Here is a 21,181-nt window from a genome sequence, read left to right as displayed (position 1 = left end):
GCTGAGGCTGTGGGAAACCTAATCCGTGCCTCCCATCTCAAAGATGAGGACACTGGGGCCCACAAAGTGATTTTCCCCACGCAGAAGCAGGTTTTCCGGTTCTTGGCTCTGATTTCTCCATCATTAACATCATCTAGGCTCCATTTAAAAAATCACAGCAACATTTCTCAAATTCTGAGAAAGAGCTAATCACCAGTTGTGTTAACATTTGTATACTGAGAAAGCTCCAAGTGATGCCCACTCAGGGACCACCACATCCTGACCACTATGTGGCCCCTGTATCCAGAGCAGCACCCGGCTCAGATTCCTCTATGAAATTCATGAATGCCTTCTTCAGTGCTGGCTGTTTTTCTCTCTAAGGAGGCTCTTGCGCTTGAAAGAGTGATTGGGAGTGTGTAGGCCTCAGTAAGAGTCATGTATGAGAATTTCCACGTGGAGGGGAGATTATATGTGGAGTGGGGAGTGGATCTGGCCTCCTGGTTAAACCACAAACCACGTCAATCACCTGCGGCTTCTACTTGCCATCACATCTGACTCGACATCTCAATGCAACTCTCTCTCCAGTTTAAGTGAACTAAACATGAGGACACTATCAATCAAAGGTTATTACTAAAAAAAGCTTTGAAGATAAAGCAGATGATTTACTGAGATTATAGCCTTGAGGTGGAATATGAGCATCTAACACATCTCTTACGTTCCAGACAAAGAGACAGAAGAAGAGACTCACTTTGGATGGTATTGGCAAATATTCCAGAAACTTGCCCCTCTAGACCCTTCAAGCCTGATTTACCACCAACATACTGGTAAGTTTCAACCAAGAGATATTACAAGGGATTCCAAATCTATACACTGTTTTCTCACTCAGTAGCTACAACTATGAGGATGTGCTCAGAAAGCTCTGCTGTTAAAAGGCCCTCCTACTCAAAAAGGTCGAGAACTTCCTAGACAGAGTTTTCCTACCTTCCTCATTTTACCAATTTCCATTTTAAAATGTGGCTTTAAATTTAATACTGGGGGCAAAATATACCTTGAGCATAACCTCTACCTTGGCAATAAAGACTTTTGAGGTGGAAAACTCTAAAGAAAATATTAATTTTGATGGTCAAAATCCATAACAGGGAAAATGCATATCACAGTAGTGTTGAGTGCAAAATGACCATAGCAGCAACTGTAACCATGAGACAACAGCAGGCTGCAGAGGAAAGAATCAGTCATCTTGAGTCAGAAGTCCCGGATCAAGTCCCAGCAATTCTGCATACTAGCTCAGTAACCTCAGACAAGTCCAAGTTCACCTCATTATCTGTAAGAGGTACTAAACAACAAAATATATGCTTTCAAGGCTGTTGGGTTCAAATTAGATAATGGAGGTGTAAGTGTCGCATCAACCAGAAGAAGCTAAAATAAATGTTACTTGTTGCCATGATAATAACAACAACTCTGATTTTGCAATTTTTTTGTTTTGCTTTGTTTTGTAGATTCTTGCCATGTTGTCCAGGCTGGTCCTGAATTTCTGGCCTCAAGCAATCCTCCCGTTTCAGCCTCCCAAGTAGCTGAGACCATAGGTGCATGCCACTTTTCTTGGCTTGATTTTGCAGTTTTTACTGACATTTAACTCACAAACAATTGTTTCATTTTTAGTAATTTTTGCACTTGAGATACTGCCACCAAAGAGTAATAAATGCTTTGATTCACTTGGTCTGGATTACAAGATGATTTATTTGCTCTCCAAACTGCAACTGTAAATTTTTCACTTCTTTTTCCTCTCAGTTTGACAAGTCTATGATTCCATCTCGGCTTCTGATGAAGGAAATCCCCACTGGTTTTAACCCCTTGTCTTTCCAAGCTCATTTTTTCTTCTCTGACATGGGGCCTAAAAGCTGGAAGGGAATTATGCAAAGTCTCTCTGCTCTGAAAGTATCAAACTTCCTTTGCAAAGAGGTATTTTCCTATTTCAGCACAAAAAGCACTAAATTGCTTAATTTAATACAAAGAGAAAAGCAATGGGTAAAGCTGCTCTAGTCAGGATTTCTTGATCTACGTTGAATGGGCTACGGATTGTTGGAGAGTGTGGATTATTACACTTGGGCTAAGACAAGTCTTTCAGAACTCATCCTGCGACAGGAAGTGATGAAATCAGCTCTCACACGAACTGTGAGACTGTCATGTGCACTAGCCACTTCCTGTCTCAATGGGCAACAGGGGAATATGGACGGGAGAGTAGGGCATGGGGAAGTGGGTAGTGGGGAGCGGGAAGAAGAGGCCAGATATAGACGGTGGGAAAAGTCCCAACTCTGCCCCTCACAGTTTCCCTTATTCATCTAGGGCTGGGATTAAGTAAACTGGGTTATTTCTACTCCCAATGACCAATCTTTCATTGTGAAAATCTGCTGAATTTAACTACCCCCTGTGAACCTTAAATTTCCCAACTCTGATGCTATTGACGAGGGTTATGGAAGACAGCAAGCCACATCATTATCGCATAGCATACTAACTGTTTAGTTAGAGCTAACACAGCAAATGGACTTCTGTAATTCCTCTTCTGCTTTATCCCTAAATTCCCACCCTAAAGAGTAAAGTGGGGGTAAGGTATAGAAAAGGTTGGATTATCGAAGTATCTGGGCACCAGCTATCTCTGTCACCCTTGGGCAACTTTAATAATACTTACTCTTGTCATGATATTCACTATGGAAAAGTGATAGAGTTAATTAGTGGCACATGATAGAGAAGGAAAGGTAAGATAATGCAGAGATGGCCTTCTTGGCACAGACAGATCATTTCAGAAAGGTGTGTGAAGGAGGAGGAGGAGCACTGGGCAGCAGTGGTCATCAGTGAGGGCATTCCGGGAGGACAAGGGAGCAGGCGCAGTGAGCAGAAAGTGGAAGTGGAAGGTATGGGATTTCAGGCTGAAGCTGAAGCGTACACGCCCTACTCCTTGTTGCCAAGGGTAAGACCCCCTTCTCAAATTATCTGTATTATAATAAGAAAAGCCACAGGTACAAGAAGCAGATAATGATTAAGGATGGAGAACAGGTGGTCTCACCAGCGCCACCTTGAGGGAAGGGCTGGGAAAGAGTCTGAGTGAGGTTTGCAGCTTGAGCAAAGATGAACTCAAAAGGAGCCAGTGCTTAGTTGTAAAGAAAATGAATTTTGTGCTGAATGAACACACTTAGGGTCCTGCCGGCTGCTGCTGACCCGTGACTCTTCCAGTGACACTGAGCAGTTCATGCACTTGAGCCAGATGTTCCATGGGTTCCACCAAGGGGCCACTGCTAGGAAAGAGACCCTAGACCTGTGAACGTGAGCTCACCTGGCACGGGCTGGATTTGGTAAACTGGCTTGGGTGGAGACCAGTGGTGCTGGCCTTTATTGCCCCCAGCCCCTCCTATCACCAAGGGGCCTCAGCCCCATCAGAGTTGACAGGAGAGTCAACGGAAGCCCCTGGAATCCACAGCACAATGGTCATAGTCAATGCCAGACTCTGTGGTAACCTTCCTCATAAGCTACGAAGGTCTAGAAAGTAACTTCTCCCCCTATTCATTTCTAGGTTAGAAAAATTACTCTTTGAGGTAATGGTAGTAATTCACTAAATTAAAGACTCAGCATAGAGGCCTTGACTTGAACCTTAAAAGTTTCGACTATGTCAAGATAAAGTCTTATGAGATAAGCCATGCAAAACCCAATACAAAATACCCATGTGACAAAATAAAGTCATTGTCTGGGTATAGTACGTACCCAAATGTGTGTAATTTCTGTCCTAAAGAACTGTGGGCACAGATCAGACCCCCAGCAGATGGAATGGCTGTGACCACTCAGGCCCTCCAGGCCGTGTGTCCCAATGTTCCATAGCCCTGTCCAAGTGTGACAAACCTTTGTTACACTCCTCAAGTCTCTTGACCCATGGGGACACCTAAATCACCACCTGAGTAGAGGGCCTCATTGATCCGTGTAAGTATGACCCAAGTTTATCAGACCTTCTGCTTTCTCCATTTCCTGATCTGTTTTCTACACAGGTTCTAGAGCTGTGCCCAACCCCGCTTATTCCTCCTACTGCAGAGACGTGGTTTTCAAACTATAGTTCTGGAAACCTTGGAATCCCATGGAGCATCCCAGGGGCCAGCATAGACTTTGAGGACAGGGTTAAAAAGGGAGGGCTGCTGGGTCCTTTCCTTACCCCTCTGTTCCACCACAGCAATTATGCTTCTTTCTTATTAGATGTTGGCATTTCAGGGCACACTTGAATTTCTAACTCAGATGAGGAACCTGTTAGGCTTGTCGAGTCCCGGAGGTGGAGAGGATGCCTGAGCAGTGTGACTCACCCATCACACACCTTTACTGGAAGGATGGGCACTGCCCTCCCTTGGGTTTTCCCAGCTTCCACCAGCAGGCTCTGAGGTGCTTGTGCCCGTGCCAAGCACGTGACACAACAACATCTGTGTTTGATGTGACCCTCAACAACATCTCCTTACAGTAGGAATGACCTTTCTGTTTTATAGGTGAATAAAGTAGCCCAAATAGGTAAAGGGCTTCCAAAATTGAAGCGGTATGGCTATCGAGTGGCAGAACCAGGACACAAACTCCAGTCTCCAGGTTCTGAATGCCAGCTTAGCCCACGATGCTCTATTACAGAACCTGTGTCCAGCCCTACCTTATGTGAGGTGCTTCACCTCTGTACTCATGCATTCCTTGGATCTCATATTCCCAAGAAGGCTGTAGCAATTTCCTAACCAAAAGAGGGTGTGAGGGAAGAAGTGGGAGTAAAACTACAGGGACCAGCCTTCCCTAGAACTTCTATAAATCTCTTGCTACATACACTGGGCTTCATGAAACCACCCATTGCCAATACTGAAAAACAAGCAAGCAAATTAATGAACATGACTAATGGACACAATGAAAGTAGTAAAAGTCAGCAGCTGGCATCATTCAAGTGTGCATTTCCTTGATATTTTGGGCACATGGCGGGGCTTCTGGATAACCTGCTTCTGCTCTTAAATACACTTCAGGAAACATGTTATTCCAAAGTAAATAAACAGGCAACTCCTAGACTAGTTCTAAAAATAGTACAAACGAATATTTCACAGAATCCTGATGGCACATCCAATGAGAACGAGCGAGAAGAAGTGTAGCAGGAAAGGGACATAGTTCCTCTGTTTTCAAGAATACGGAAGACTTAAAAGTATGCATACATTCTATTCGTAACTTAAATAAAACGTATGCATCATTTAAAAGCTGCGGTGCTTACATAGTATGGAACTGCCTCTCCCAAATGCTGAGAAAGCGATTGATTCAACTGCACTGATTCTGTGACTTGTGAAATGAACATAAAGAGGTTGACTCGGCTTATAGAAGATGATATTCAGGTCAAAACTCAACACGTGCACACAATCCATGTGAATCTCCTATTACTATCTCCAAGAATTGTACCATGGAAGGTCTTTTTCTCATAACTGCTGCTGGGAAACATTCAACAGAAATTCCTTCTCCCTGGAGCAATAACTCCTTCATGAATTTGACGCAGGGAAGTCTTTGCAAATGCACATGCACATGGGGCTTTCTGAATATGTTACCTGAGCAGAAAAGTCAATGAGCTTTGGAAGCAGCACTTTGCCACCTTCATCGCTCTTCAGGAAATCCAGCAAACTGCCTATGGAGAAAGAAAGAACAAGTTAGTGCAGTTCAAACACGCAAGAAAAAATCCAAACAAAATTCACATCATCATTATTATTACAGGGGAACCCCCCACAATATGATTGGCTTTGCAATTCTCTATGGTTAAATAAAGCCTTTTCCCGGCATTGGTCAAACCCAGTCCCCTCTAATCTGTTACCTTTGACCTGATGTGAAACATGGCATGTGCTCCAGGTGAGAATGTGGGCGGATACCACTTTTCTCACTACAGGTGTCTGAGAACCATGCATTTCAGAGTACTTGCCACCATGATCCACTCACTGCAGCCTCCCAATCTTTAGCGAGCTCACTGGAAGGCCTACCCTCTGCAGACACTTAGCCAGGTTCACTCCCATCTGTATCCAGCAAAAAGCACAGAACTTGGCACACACTGTAGGTGCTCAATGAATGTTTTTTGAGACAGGGTCTTACTCTGCCACCCAGGCTGGAGTGCAGTGGCATGATTACAGCTCACTGTAGCATCAGCCTCCCAAGCTCAAGCAATCCTTCCACTTTCAGCCTCCCATGTAGCTGAGGGTACATGCCATCACATCCAGCTAATTCTTTTATTTTTTTGTAGAGATAGGATTTCACCATGTTGCCCAGGCTGGTCTCAAATTCCTGGACTCAAGCAATCCTCCCACCTTGGCCTCCCAAAGTGCTGGGATTACAGGTGTGAGCCACCACGCCTGGCCTCAATGAGTATTTGATGAGTGAACTGCGCTTTGGAAAAAAGTGGAACCTACCTAAGAAGGAGTGTGCTGCTGAGCAAACTCTCCAACCTCCACGGCTTCATCTCTAAAACAAGACCTGTTTTTCCCCTAGAACTTTAAGTACCAGCCTCACGGGTAGCCTTGGTCAAGTTGTTTACCTCATCTAGGTCTCTGTAAAATGGGCATGTACTAGAGGCTATATTAGAGTTTTGGGGAGGTTGGAATCAAATGTTGCATCCAAAGCACATACCATGATGGTTGGCAGGTAGCAAATGCTCAGTAAACATTATGCAATCTCATCCATGACACAGAACAATAGTACTTAGCCCTCAGGTTGCTGAAAAGACTAAGTGAGATCACCCATAGAAAGCACCAAGAGCAGTCTGGTATATAGTAAGTGCTCAGTAAATATTAGGCATTGTTGGCCAGGCTTGGTGGCTCACGCCTATAATCCCAGCACTTTGGGAAGCCAAGGCAGGTGGATCACCTGAGGTCAGGAGTTCAAGACCAGCCTGGCCAACATGGTGAAATCCTGTCTCTACTAAAAAATACAAAAATTAGCTGGGCATGGTTGCAAGCACCTGTTATCTCAGCTACTCAGGAGGCTGAGGCAGGAGAATCGCTGGAACCTGGGAGGCAGAGGTTGCAGTGAGCTGAGATAGTGTCACTGCACTCCAGCCTGGATGATAGAGAGAGACTCTGTCTCAAAATATATATATATATATATATATGGCATTGTTACATAGGAAAACTCATATTAACATCTATCATTAAGAATATTCTAAGTTAATTAATTCAACAATATTTACTGAACTCCTATTAGGTGTCCGGCTCTGAGCCTGAATTCTGAGCTATAGCAACCCAAGCCACAAGAGCTAATTGGTTTGTTTGCTTTAAAACAAACAAACAATGTCCTTGTTTGGAAGGACTCTGAGTGACTGATATTTTGAAATACTCACAGATATTAAATAAGAAAATATAATATCCATCTTTTGAATCTATTCAGCTATGACATCATACTATCATCTCCATTGTGCATGAAATGATTGTTAATCCTGGATCATTGCTTATGTTTCTTCATTACTTCTGAGGACTTTTAAAAAAATAATTTGGCAGTTTATTAGCATGTTTCCTGAACTGGAGGGGAACACAGGAAGAAGGATGTTGATTCGAAGTCTTCTATATGAAGGTGATCACAGTAGAAGAAAAATTGATTGCTTGAAGTCTATTCTCCTGCAATTCTGTGATTACACAGGACTTTAACCTCCACAAGTTTTAAAAAACGTTAATATTTAAAAGTGACACCCTGAACATTTAGATAATGCTGGAAAGGAAAATGAATATTAGATAACGCTAAGGAGCAAAAAGAGGCTGGGTGCTCATGCCTGTAATCCTAGCACTTTGGGAGGCCGTGGCGGGCAGATTGCCTGAGCTCAGGAGTTCGAGATCAGCCTGGCCAACGTGGCGAAACCCCATCTCCACTAAAAATACAAAAAATTAGCTGGGCATGGCAGCATGTGCCTGTAGTCCTAGCTACTAGGGAGGTTGAGGCAGAAGAATTGCTTGAACCTGGGAGGCAGAGGTTGCCGTAAGCAGAGATTGCACCACTGTACTTAAGCCCGGGCAACAGTGTGAGACGTCTCCAAAAAACAAAAACAAAAACAAAAAAACCAAAAGAAAGAGGAATTTGGTACTGAATAATCTGTACTAAATCTGTAGTATTAGAATTCTGGGAACTCACATTTTAAGCATATGACAAAAAATATTCCTTTTTGAAATACATAGTAATTCATTTGATAAATATTCATTGGGGGTGACTAGATATGGGGTACTATCCTCGGGGCAATAGGTACATGCAGGTAGACACAGAGAAAACAGGAGGATTAGACTTCAATTCTGTGACATGGGATTACTTCCGGTGATTAGGTTTATAAACTGCTTTGTCCTCCCATATTTCCTGATTTTTCAGTAGTGTGTATACTGTTTGATAATTAAACTATTTGAGTGACTCTGAACACTTACACATTTTACTTTTTGAGTTTGAAGCCCTTGCAAGCTCTGGGCAGTGAGAGGAACTCACCCTTGGCCATGTACTCGGTGATAATGTAAATGGGCTCCTCCCTGGTGACCACAGCGTACAGCCTCACGAGCTTATCATGCTGCAGAGTCTTCATGAGGTTGGCTTCTTCCAGGAAGGCTTGCACAGACATAGTGCCCGGCTTCAGGGTTTTCACAGCCACCTTGGTACTGTTGTTATAGTAACCTAGGAAGAAAAAAGAAGATGGGTATGCTTTATAAAACAGAAAATTTAGCTGGGGGCAATGGCTCATGCCTGTAATCCCAGCACTTTGGGAGGCTGAGGCGGGTGGGTCACCTGAGGTCAGGTGTTCAAAACCAGCCTGGCTAAAATGGTGAAACCCCGTCTCTACTAAAAAAACAAAAATTAGCTGGGCGTGGTGGTGGGCGCCTGTAATTCCAGCTACTTAGGAAGCTGAGACAAGAGAATTACTTGAACCAGGGAGGTGGAGGTTGCGGTGAGCTGAGATCATACCACTGCACTCCAGCCTGGGTGACAGAGTGCAACTCCGTCTCAAAAAAAAAAAAAATTTAAAACTTCACTTTGTAGATGCAGAGTTAGCAGAAAATTTAATTACAGATAGAAAAAGCCTGAGTTAAAACACTATGTAGTGATAAAATTAGGGAGGCTAGATGAAAAGTATCTAGGAATTTTCTTTACCAAAAAATGTTTAAATTATTCAAAAATCAAAAGATTTCTATGAAATAATAGTAAAAAACGTTTTTATTGGCACTGTACCATGAGGACTAATATTTGTCCTCTATTTATTGATTGATTTATTTTTAGACTAAGTCTTGCTCTGTCGTCCAGGCTGGAGTGCCGTGGCACGATCTTGGCTCACTGCAACCTCCACCTCCTGGTTTCAAGTGATTCTCATGCCTCAGCCTCCCGAGTAGCTGGGTTTACAGATGCCCACCACCACACCTGGCTAATTTTTGCATTTTTAGTAGAGACGGGGTTTCACCATGCTGGCCAGGCTAGTCTCAAACTCTTGACCTCAAGTGATCCGCCAGCCTTGGCCTCCCAAAGTGCTGGGATTACAAGCGTGAGCCACTGCGCCCAGCCGAGGACTAATATTTTTCTCTAATAATAAAATGTTCTTTATTCAAGACCAAAAAAACCCCCAAAACTCTCTATATGCTATAATCCCTTACATACATATACATACACACACAGGCATACACTCACATTATAATCCCCATTTTAAAATGCAGACGTATTTTATAGATACACAGACACACACATATAAACAATGGTCTGGAAGAAAATACACCAAAATACACCAAATGCTGGTTATTTCCAATGGTGCAATTATGAGTGATTTTAATTTTGCTTACCATATCTTTTAACTATTTACCAAATTTTCTTTAAAACAGGTGTTCTTTATAAAAATTACTTACATATACTATCTTTAAAGTACAATATACTAGAGTCAAACAAGCACTTCCCAAAATTTGCAGACAACTGGACTTGGGTGACTGTTAGTGAAAAAGGATCCCCCACTGAAAGGACAGGGAGCCCCTCCCTCCACTCAGCCCCCACCCAGGAGATGCAGCAGGTGCCCTGGGAGGACTTCAGGGGAAAAGCCTGCCTTTGTTCACCCCAGCATTTCCCACACTTTCTTGATCTCAGAACACTTGTTCAAGTAGCCTCTGACACTGCATGGAACACGCTCTGGGCAATACTGACTCCTTAGTATGGTCCCCCTGAGGCACCACCCTTCTGGGACTGGGATTGAGCACTTTAACCCTGACTTTCTCTTGGGAAAGCCTTTTCTCAGTAATTTGGCAAAGCAGAAATATTAATAATCATATTCTTCCTTTCTGTCCTCTCTTCTGTTTCCACCTTTCTCTTGAAATGTAAAAAAAAAAAAAAAAAAAGTGGGGAAGGGAGTAGCAGCTGGTGGTGCCACTGCAAATCTCCTTGCAGGTTCCTGCTGCCTGGTGCACAACAGCTGGATAGCACCTGCCCTAAGGAAAGGTGACATGGAGTGGACGGTCCCCTTTTTAGGGTGCAAGAGTATCTGTATGTGAATAGCATAGAAAGATGACTGGAAGCCTGCTGAGTAAAACAGCAGTGATTATCCCTGGCTGGTAGAATTTGGAGTGACTTCTGCTTTCTCTTGTTCTTTTCTATTCTGATTGTATTTGTCAAGGAGTATGTACTCTTTTCTTTTCTCTTCTCTTCTCTTTCTTTTTTTCAGGAGAGACAGGGTTTTGCCATGTTGGCCAGGCTGGTCTCGAACTCCTGACTTCAGCTGATCTGCCCACCTTGGTCTCCCAAAGTGCTGGGATTGTAGGCATGAGCCACTGTGCCCAGTCAAGTATGTACTTTTTAATAAAATGATTTTTTTAAATAATAAAGAAATGTATTATACATCTCTTTCCAAGCCTTCAAACAAGTAAGAAAAAGTTCATTTATAGCTAGCAGTCAACCTGTCCAGTGATGTTTCTTCTGGTCATGAAGACTGATTCCTCTATTAAATGTTTTATTTTGTACTCCACTTTGGTTAATACTTAGGAGCTTGCAGTGCTCTATAGAAAAATAAGGCTAGACAAGGTGGCTCATGCCTGTAATCCCAGCACTTTGAGGGGCAGGAGGATCGCTTGAGCCCAGGAGTTCAAGACCAACCTGGGCAATACAGTGAGATTCCCATTTCTAAAACAAAAGAAAGAAAAGAAGTAGAAGAATGCAGTATAAAATAAGTATTAGAACATATGGAGAAGATAGTAACAGAAAGCTGACAAAAAACATCCTAGGTCCTTTTAAAAAGCCACCACCTACCTAAAATAATGGAATTATGAATATATTAAATTGTTCTGCCATCTAAATGCATAATTACAAGCAATATGGTATTTTCTGTAGATCTTAAGAGTTATTTTAAAGTGCATTCCACCAACAAAAGACTTTTAATATTACATTTAAATCAAAAAGGGTTTATTATAATTTTTTTAAAGTTTATAAACCCTAACCCTAGCCAGCCCTAACTCTAACCCTAAGTTACATGAGCATATCCATAGCAAATCACAACAGGAAAATACATGATATAAAATATATGAAAATACATAAAATATATGATACATATAACTGCCAGGAACTGGCATCCAGAACATATAAAGGATTCTCACAAATCAATAAGAAAAATCAGAAGAAATAGGCAAAGGCTTGGATGGGCATTTCAACAGAAGAAATTCATATGACTAATAAACATGTGAAAAGTACTCAATCTTCTTAGTAACCAGAGAAATGCAAATAAAGTCATGAGAAACCACTGCCAAGCTTAGCAAAAAATTTTAAAGTCTGGCAATATCAAGTGCTGCTGAGCACCTGCCCCTTGGGAGGGACTCTGGGGCAGCTGCCCTAGGCCCCATTCTGTGTTCTTTGCTGAGCATCACTGAAATTCAATTGCAGAACTTCTGTGACAACATCCAAGGTGCCCGTGAAGGATGCTGAGCGCATAATTCCTTCTGGGTAACCACCTACGGCCTGTGCTGCCTTGGGGCCCACATCTCTCTAAGTACAGCTCTGCTAGTCGGGAAAGGGGACATGGGGACTGGCATATTGCTGGTGAGAATCTAAGCTGGGACCGGCACTTTGAAAAATAAGTTGGCAATAACTTAGAAGAGCTGAAGATTCATACACCTTATGATCCAGCAAATCCACTCCCACTCACCCTAGAGAAACTCACGCATGCTTGGACCAGCACAAAAATATGCAGCACATTGTTCATAGCAGCCCAAACTGGGAACAACTCTGATATAGTCTGGATGTTTGTCCTCTCCAAATCTCATGGTGAAATTTGTTCCCCAGTGTTGGAGGTGGGGCCTGGAGGGAGGTATTTGGGTCATGGGAATGAATCCCTCATGAATGGCTTGGGGCCATCCCCGTGGTAAAGAGTGAGTTCTCGCTCTATTAGTTCACAAGAGAGCTGGTTGTCTAAAAGCATGGCACCTCTTTTGGTCACTCTCTTGCTCTCACTGTGTGACATGCTCGCCCCGTTTTGCCTTCCTTTTTGAATGGAAGCTTCCCGAGGCTTCACCAGAAGCAGAGACAGGTGCCATGTTTCTTGTACAATCTGCAGAACTGTGAGCCAAATAAACTTTTTCTTTATAAGTTACCCAGTCTCAGGTATTCCTTTAGCACAGCAAAATGGACTAACACGAACTCCAATTTCATCAGTAAATGGTGAAATAAATGGATAAACGATCACATATCTTGAAAACACATGCAGCACAACACAATATAGCATAAAGATGAATAAACCATAGCCACACCCAAAAGCATGGATGCATCTCACCAACACCATATGGAATGAAGATGAATGAACCATAGCCACAGATGCATCTCACAAACACAACATGGGATGAAGATGAATGAACTATAGCCACACCCAAAAGCACGGATGCATCTCACCGACCATAGGAACTGAAGATGAATGAATTGTAGACACACCCAAAAGCACTGATGTACCTCACCAACACCATATGGCATGAAGATGAATGAACTGTAGCCACACCCAAAAGCATGGATACATCTCACCAACATGACATGGGATGAAGATGAATGAACTATAGCCACACCCAAAAGCACGGATGCATCTCACCGACCATAGGGACTGAACATGAATGAATTGTAGCCACACCCAAAAGCACAGATGCACTTCACCAACATCATATGGCATGAAGATGAATGAACTGTAACCACACCCAAAAGCATGGATACATCTCACCAACACGACATGGGATGAAGATGAATGAACTGTAGCCACACTCAAAAGCACGGATGCATCTCACAAACATGATATGGAATGAAGATGAATGAACTGTAGCCACACAAAAAAGCATGGATGCATCTCACCAACACCATATGGAATGAAGATGAATGAACTGTAGCCACACCCAAAAGCATGGATGCATCTCACCAACCCGTTGAGTAAAAGAGGCAAGACATAAAAGAGCATATTTGGTAAAATGCATTCATATAAAGTACAAAAACAGGCAAAACTGAGCTATGTTTTTGGGGGATACATACATCCCCATATACAAAAGTGGTAAAATTAAGAAAAGTCAGGAAACCATCAGGAAGGTTGGAATAGCTGTTGTGTCTGGGGGACAGGTAGGGTGTGGGTGGGAGGGCATGGGTGGAGGGTGGGGGCTTCTGGGGCTAGCAAGTTTCCTTTCAGAGGTCCGCACACCAGTTTTTGCTTTGTAATTATTTGTGAAATTAGATATTTGTGTTTGCATTTTCTGCTTGCTTGTTACATTACATAGCAATAAAAGTTAAAGAAACTAAACCATTTCCCTCTTGCCATCATAAAAACAATGGAGCTCATGGAGACTCTTATACAATAGAAAAGTATGAGTAAAGGATGACGGAAAAAAAAAAAACGCTTTCCAAGGTCGGGGGGAAAGTTATCAGGAAATATTGCAGCTGCAGATATTTTAAATACTGATAAGGAGTTTGAGGTGAGTGGTAGATAAAGCAGCTGTGTCAAACATGGTCCAAGAATGGCAGCAGCTCCCAGATGATCTCTTAGGGCCGTGACATTGAAACAATAGGGTGGTTTTCATCCCTCTGTTAAAGGCATGATTTTTATTCAGTGCTAAGGATCAAATCACAGTTTTCCAAGATACTCTCTGGTAGTTTGAAGGTTCAAATTAACCTAGTCATGGAGATTTGGGTTGTCAATATGGATGAAAAATTACGTTAAAAAAATCTTTTTGAGCTAGTAAAAAGTGTCTTGTGGAGTGCCACTTTGCCACAGTTAAAGAAATCTGATGTGGCATCTTGAGAGCGCTCTAGTACCGGCTGTGACTGGCTGGCTAAAAAGTGCCCACGTACCGCAAAAGGGAGAGTGGCTTTTAAAAAATGCATGCAGTTGATTTTGGAAGTGGGTTGGTGATTAATCTCAAGGCAGTTGGTTCAAATGAGAATTTATCGAGCAAAATTCAATTTAAAATAAGTTTCCTTCCTTCCTCAGGGTCTCTTCATAGACCAAGCAGTCAGAGGAAACATCGTCCTTAGCCTAGCTGCCCAGCTGATTCCCTGGGAATAGGACAATCCGCAGAGGAAGCATGTCACCCAAGTCAGATGTCACAAGGATCACACAAACAAGAGGAAACAGCTTGAAGCAGAGACACCTCTTTCTTTTATCCCCACCCAGCCCCTTCCCCCAAAGAACAGGTCACTTCCTAGTATTTGTTCACTGCATTTCAGGCCAAAAAAATGCAGACCATAAAATGAAACGGGTTGTCCGTGAACAATTCCTTATGTTTAATAAAAATATTAACTTACTTGGTTAATAGTGATAGAATTTTAATTGTTATTTTTCTATCAATGAGAAAAGCTGGCCTGCTTATCCTTTGAGAAACTAAAAAGGATAAGAGAAAACTAAATTCTGGCAGCTCAAAATTGGGAGAGGGGGTATCCTTCAGCCAGTTTGTAATATAAAATCACCAATCACAACTCTTTTGGTTGTATTCCCAATATTCCTCTGCTATGGGTATTCAACGTATTTAAATTATTTCCGGAGTGAAGAAGGAGCTCCCTGACTGACAGGCAAACTCAGTCCCTATAAGCAAAAGATCCCAAGTCAAAATTTTCTATTTTTTTCTCTTCTATTTTCTTTTCTTCGCCTTCCCTTCTTTTCCTTCCTTCCTCCATTCAACATAAGACTGGAAGAAGGCCAGGCGCAGTGGCTCACGCCTGTAATCCCAGCACTTTGGGAGGCCCAGGCGGGTGGATCACGAGGTCAGGAGATAGAGACCACGGTGAAACCCTGTCTCTACTAAAAATACGAAAAATTAGCCGGGCGCGGTGGCAGGTGAGTGTAGTCCCAGCTACTCGGGAGGCTGAGGCAGCAGAATGGCATTGAACCCGGGGGGCGGGGCTTGTAGTGAGCCGAGATCGCGCCACTGCACTCCAGCCTGGGCGATGGAACAAGACTCTGTCTCAAAAAAATAAATAAATAAATAAATAAGACCGGAAGAAAAGCACAAGTAAAAAATGAACACTGATCAATGCCAATATCCTGGTAGTGATGTTGTACTATAGTTTTACAAGATGTTACTACTGGGGGAAACTGGGTAAATGGTATATGGGATCTCTCTGTATCATTTCTTTTATATATTTGCCCGCTTTATTGAAATATAATTAATATACCATGCCATTTACCCATTTAAAGTATATAGTTCATCAGTTATTTGCATATTCAGAATTGTACAATCATCACCACAATCAGCTTTAGAATGTTGTCATGACTCCAAAAAGAAATCCCATGCTCATTAGCAGTCACTCCTACCATACTCCCAGCCCCCCAGCCCTAGGCAACCAGTCATCTACTTTCTAACTCTAGATTTGCCTATTCTGGACATTGCATATAAATGGAACGGTATAATATGTGCTCCTTTGGACTTATTTCTTTCACTTAACATAGTGTTGTTATACGTCATCCATAAAACAACATGGCATCCATGTTGAAGCATACCAGGTCATTTTTTTTTTTATTGCCAAATACTCCATTGTATGAATATACCACATTTTATTGACCCATTCATCATCTGATGGACATTTGGGTTGTTTGTACTTTTTGGCTATTACAAATAATGCTACTATGAACACTCATGTACAAGTTTCTGTGTGGACATATGTTATCCTTTTTGTATTATTTCTTACAATGACATATAAATCCACAGTTATCTCAAAATTAAAAAAATTAAAAAGCAAAAATACAAAAAACTTCTATTTAGTGGGGAAACCCTGGGCAATTTCTTTCCTCTACTATATAGCCTTTGCACTAATATGACACATTTTCTTTCTAAAGATATTATTTAATAACAGCACTTTGAATGCTGTCAGTTGAACTTACCTGCACAATTTCTTTCAATTGTTATGCAATCCTTTTGAGACAGGTTCCATTAAACCCCACTTTAGATGAGGCTCTACTGCCTCTGTCATTTAAAACATTATTAGTAAATCAAGTAAAAAACACAATTTAAAAAGTGAGGAAAGGACTTGAACATAAGTTTCTCCAAAGAAGATGTAGAAATGACCAGGAAGGACATGAAAAGATGCTTGGTCACTAATTATCAGGAAAACACAAATCAAAACCACAGTAAGATACCATCTCACATCTATTAAAATGACAACTATCAAAAAAGCCAACCAGCCAACAAAAAGAATCCCCAAAACAGAAAATAACAACTGTTGGTGAGGCTGTGGAGAAACGGAACACTTATACACTGTCAGTGGGAATGTAAAATGGTGTAGCTAATATAGAAAACAATATGGCAGTGCCTCAAAATTTTAAAGATAGAATTACAGGATCCAGCAATTCCACTACTGGATTTATACTCAAAGGAATGGAAAATAAGGTCTCAGAGAGGTATCTGTGCACCCATGTTCACAGTGGCATATTCACAATAGCCAAAACGTAGAAACAACCTAATTGTCCATCAACAGATGAATAAACAAAATGTTACATATGCATATAAAGGAATATCATTCAGCCTTAAAAAGCAAAGAAATTCTGACACATGCAGAGTCTTTTCACTGTATGATTCTAATTATTTGAGGTACCTAAGGTAGTCAAATTCATAGAGACAGAAACTAGCATTGTGGTTGCCAGAAGCTGGAGGGAGAAGGGATCAGGAAGTTGGTGTTAAAGAGTACAGTCTTTCAGTTTTATCAGATGAAAAGAGAGTATGGAGATTGTTCGCATAACAATGTAGATGTATTTAACCTACTGAACTGTACACCTAAACATCGCTAAAAAGCAAATTTTATGTCATGTGTATTTTACCACAATTTTTAAAAACAGAATGAGCAAATCTATTCAAGTGATGTATTTTCTCAAGATTTTTACCCTGTTTCAGACAGTCTAAAAAGTAACAATTTGCATAGAACAATCACATACTTTCCAACACCCCATTCTCCTCTCTTCTAAACTTGTTTCTCCCAGGCACCACCTGGATATATGATAAGCAAAAGTTATCTAAAATCAAGGTTGTGTGCAGGAAAGGAAGAGAAATAGGGGGATTTGACGTATCTGGAATTAGAAGAAAGGAGGTTTTCCCAATCCCAGAAAGGACCAATGTTCTTAAGCTCCAGGTGCACAATTTTAGTGCAGACTTGCACCTTACGACAGAACAGGGGATGTAAGCAGGTCTGCTGAGGTGTGCGCCCCAGGCTGCCTAGATCCTGACTTCTTGCCCCCAGCCTCACCAGGCACCCCCTGGCAGATGCACTGACACCACAGCTGACAGCAGCACTTTTGATGCCAGGCATCCAGGCTGGCAGCCACTGCATATTTATTTATTTATTTTTTGAAATGGGGTTTCACTCTGTCACCCAGCTTGGAGTGCAGTGGTGCAATCTCAGCTCACTGCAACCTCCACCTCCCAGGCTCAAGCGATCCTCCCACCTCAGCCTCCTGAGTAGATGGAAACACAGGTGCAACACCATCACGCTCAACTAATTTTCTTTGTATTTCTGGTAGAGTCAAGGTTTCACCATGTTGTTCAGGCTGGTCTCGAACTTCTGAGCTCAGGCGATCTACCTGCCTCGGCTTCCCGAAGTGCCAGGATTACATGAGTCACTGTGCCTTGCCAACAACTGCATCTTTAAAAACAGTGTTATTGAGAAATAATTCACTCAAGCAGTTGGATTTGAATGTACTTGGTTCACTGTACTTATCTCTCAGGTGCAAACAGCATGCAATTTGATGCTTTATCCTGGCTTTGCAGCTGAATAGGAGAGGTTGGAACAAAATTCCAAGCTATCACTTTATATGCAGGGCTACTGATTTAGGGTGAACCAGTACATCCTGGTTAACCTCCCTCTACATTTCTTTTCATGACAGACATGTTAATTACTTTGCCAGCAAATATCCATAGGAAAGTCTAATTGGATTATTTATAGTTCTATTTTATGATTAAAATTGGGGAAAAGGCATCAAAATATAGCTTCCAATAACTAGAATCAAATACAAAAAAGTGATGATAATAAAAATAGGGCACATGGAGTCAGACTCTGGGAAACATCCTAGGTGCATAATCTCATTCTTCCTTTGAACAACTGATAAGATAGGAGTTTGTCCATTTCACTGATGTGGAAACTGAGGCTAGGGAAGTCAAATTAAGTTAGAAACAGTATAGCAAATAATTGAGTCCAGGGTTCCCAGATGCCAGAGCAGCCTGCCTCTCTCACTGCCTTGCATGACCTTGAGTAAGTTGCTTATCTGATTCTGTGATCTCAATGATCACAGAAACGCCTGTCTCATTCGCAGTGCTACAGCAATGAGTATGTGAGAATGTCAATGCAAATACACTTAGAGCAGGGCACGTAGAGCCTGTGCACTCTTTTGTCCCTTCCTCCTGTCTTCTCCTCCTTCTCCCCACGCAAAGTCACAGTAAGTACTCAGATGGACTAAGAGCACAATTAACTGCGATTGTGATCCTGGTTTTCCTGCCAATACTCTCAGTGAACAGACGGGGAAGCGAGGAAGAGAAGGCAGAAGTCCCTTGTTCTTGATGTGAGCCAGTGGGGTTGGAACAGACATGTTCAAAGAGCGAGGGAGGAGGACAGAAAGGACTGAAGCTTTATAGAGAAGTGGCGGCTTCTAAGAGGGAAGAGAATTCGCAGATCCTGCTGAAACCACTTGGAGAAAGTTCTTTTTACACAATCTTAAAGAAACTTCCCACAGAGCATTTATTTATTACAAAAGGGAGTAAAAAGTTGCCATGGAGAAACTAAATTTAAATGGTCCATTTAAACTTTTGGATCACTTTAAATAAAAGTGATGGTGGATCACTGTAGACAAAATCAAATAGAACATCATTAAGAATAGGACCAGCTAATACTATGCCTCCTGACAGGTGCACTGAGAACACAGCACTGCTTAGGTGCTTAGACACTCTTCACAAAACTCAGCAAGTCACATCTGCACTTAGTCTCAGGTGGTCAACGACAATAATAACATCTATGTATGTGTACGTAAATAAAAAAGAATAAGAAAATTAGGACAATATTAACAACTGGTGAATCTACGTGAAGGGTATACAATATTCATTATACTATTCCTGCTCCATTCTGTAGATTTGGAAAAAAAAAAATAAATAAACATCATCGGAGGAAAAAAGAAGCCAAGTCATTTTTTTAATGAGCAGATAACAGTTTTGTGGTTCTTCAAAAAGTTCAACAGAGGCTTACCACACGCCCCAGCAATTGAACTCCTAGGTTTATACACTAGAGAAATGAAAATGTGTCCACACAATAATTTGTATGTGAACGTTCATATAGCATTATTCATAACAGTCAAAAGGTAAAAACAACTGAAAGGTCCACTAATGGATAAGTAGATAAACAAACTCTGGTATAGTCATGCAATGGAATATTACTCAGCCATAAAACAAGAAAATTCTAATACGTTCTACAACATGGATGACCTTGAAAACATTATGCTAGGTGACATACGCCAGACACAAAAGGACAAATAAATGATTCCGCTTATACGAGGTACCTAGAGTGGTTAAATTCATAGAGACAGAAACAATGGTGGCTGCCAGGGGCTGAGTGTTGGGAGAAATGAAGAGTGATTGTTTATTGGGTACATTGTTTCCTTTTGGGATGATGAAAACATTTTGAAAGTAGATGGAGGTGGTGGCTGCACAATATTGTGAATGTACTAAATGTCACTGAATTGTTCGTTTTAAATGATTAATTACGTCATGTGAATTTCATGTTAATTAAAAAAAGAGCACATAGAGAAATGAGGAGGAAGATGTTCCAACTTAGACAATAGAGTGTGCCTGGGAAGAGACAACATTCAGGGTGAGCACTCACACCCATGAATCTGCTGAGTGGAACAGAAACGGAGGACCTGATTTGTACTGCCAACCAGTTCTGACACGTGCCAATCCAAACGGAGAATGTGAAATCATGTAATTACAGTTTACCTGAATTCTGCAAATATGTGCAGAAAGACTTACAGTGCAGTAAGAATTAATGATAGGCTGGCTCAGTATGTGCTGTGTTTAAAAGACACTTCGGCTCAAGAGGGGCCAACAGGAGAAAGTGAGCAAGGCTGTGATCCCAGGGGCCAAGACTGCAGAGGGAAAACCTGGATGCAGAGGTGACATGCCCACGTGGCTGCAGCTTCTGCTCTGCCGGGGCTGGAGAGTGTTTAAAAGCCATCTGCCCCTTTCATTTAGAAATCACAGTTGCTTTCACTCCACAAAGCTGACACAGAAAAAGTGACCCAGTCAGATGTGTGTGACCTAACATGTTACCCTTTCCAGAAATAACCACACATTCCATTAGAACCATTAAAAGAATGTTATGCTTTAGCATTTTTGTTCTAAAAACCTCTTATCACTAAAGATATTCGCATTCACTATGAAAACATTTATTTATTTATTTATTTATTTATTTATTTATTTATTTATTTAGAGGCAGGGTCTCACTGTGTCACCCAGGCTGGAGTACAGGAGTGCCATCTCAGTCCACTACAGCCTCGACCTCCTTGGCTCAAGTGATCCTCCCACCTCAGCCTCCCAAGTAGCTGGAACTACAGGCACACACCATGGCAACTGGCTAATTTCTTTATTTGTAGAGTTGGGGTCTCCCTATGTTGCTCAGGCTGTTCTCGGCCTCCTAGGATCAAGCAATCTTCCTGCCTCGGCCTCCCAAAGTGCTGGGATTACAGGCATGAGCCGCTGTTCTCAGCCCA

At 41.8% G+C, this 21,181-nt stretch overlaps 1 protein-coding gene across 2 annotated transcripts in view; it reads right to left on the bottom strand.

Annotated features, from left to right (window-relative positions):
• LYN (LYN proto-oncogene, Src family tyrosine kinase) overlaps positions 1-21,181 on the bottom strand; it is a 137,614-nt gene that overhangs the window by 38,453 nt on the left and 77,980 nt on the right. For both annotated transcript variants that reach the window (XM_025394508.1, XM_025394509.1), the window contains exons 9-10: positions 8,458-8,640; positions 5,565-5,641 (exon numbers count right to left, since the gene is read on the bottom strand). In XM_025394508.1, the coding sequence (XP_025250293.1) occupies positions 5,565-5,641; positions 8,458-8,640 (260 nt within the window). The remainder of the gene's footprint in view (positions 1-5,564; positions 5,642-8,457; positions 8,641-21,181) is intronic.

This window comes from Theropithecus gelada, chromosome 8 (assembly GCF_003255815.1).
Source record: "Theropithecus gelada isolate Dixy chromosome 8, Tgel_1.0, whole genome shotgun sequence".
NCBI lineage: Eukaryota > Metazoa > Chordata > Mammalia > Primates > Cercopithecidae > Theropithecus > Theropithecus gelada.
Note: the sequence above shows the minus strand (reverse complement) of the source record. Positions and strands in the feature narration are given on the sequence as shown.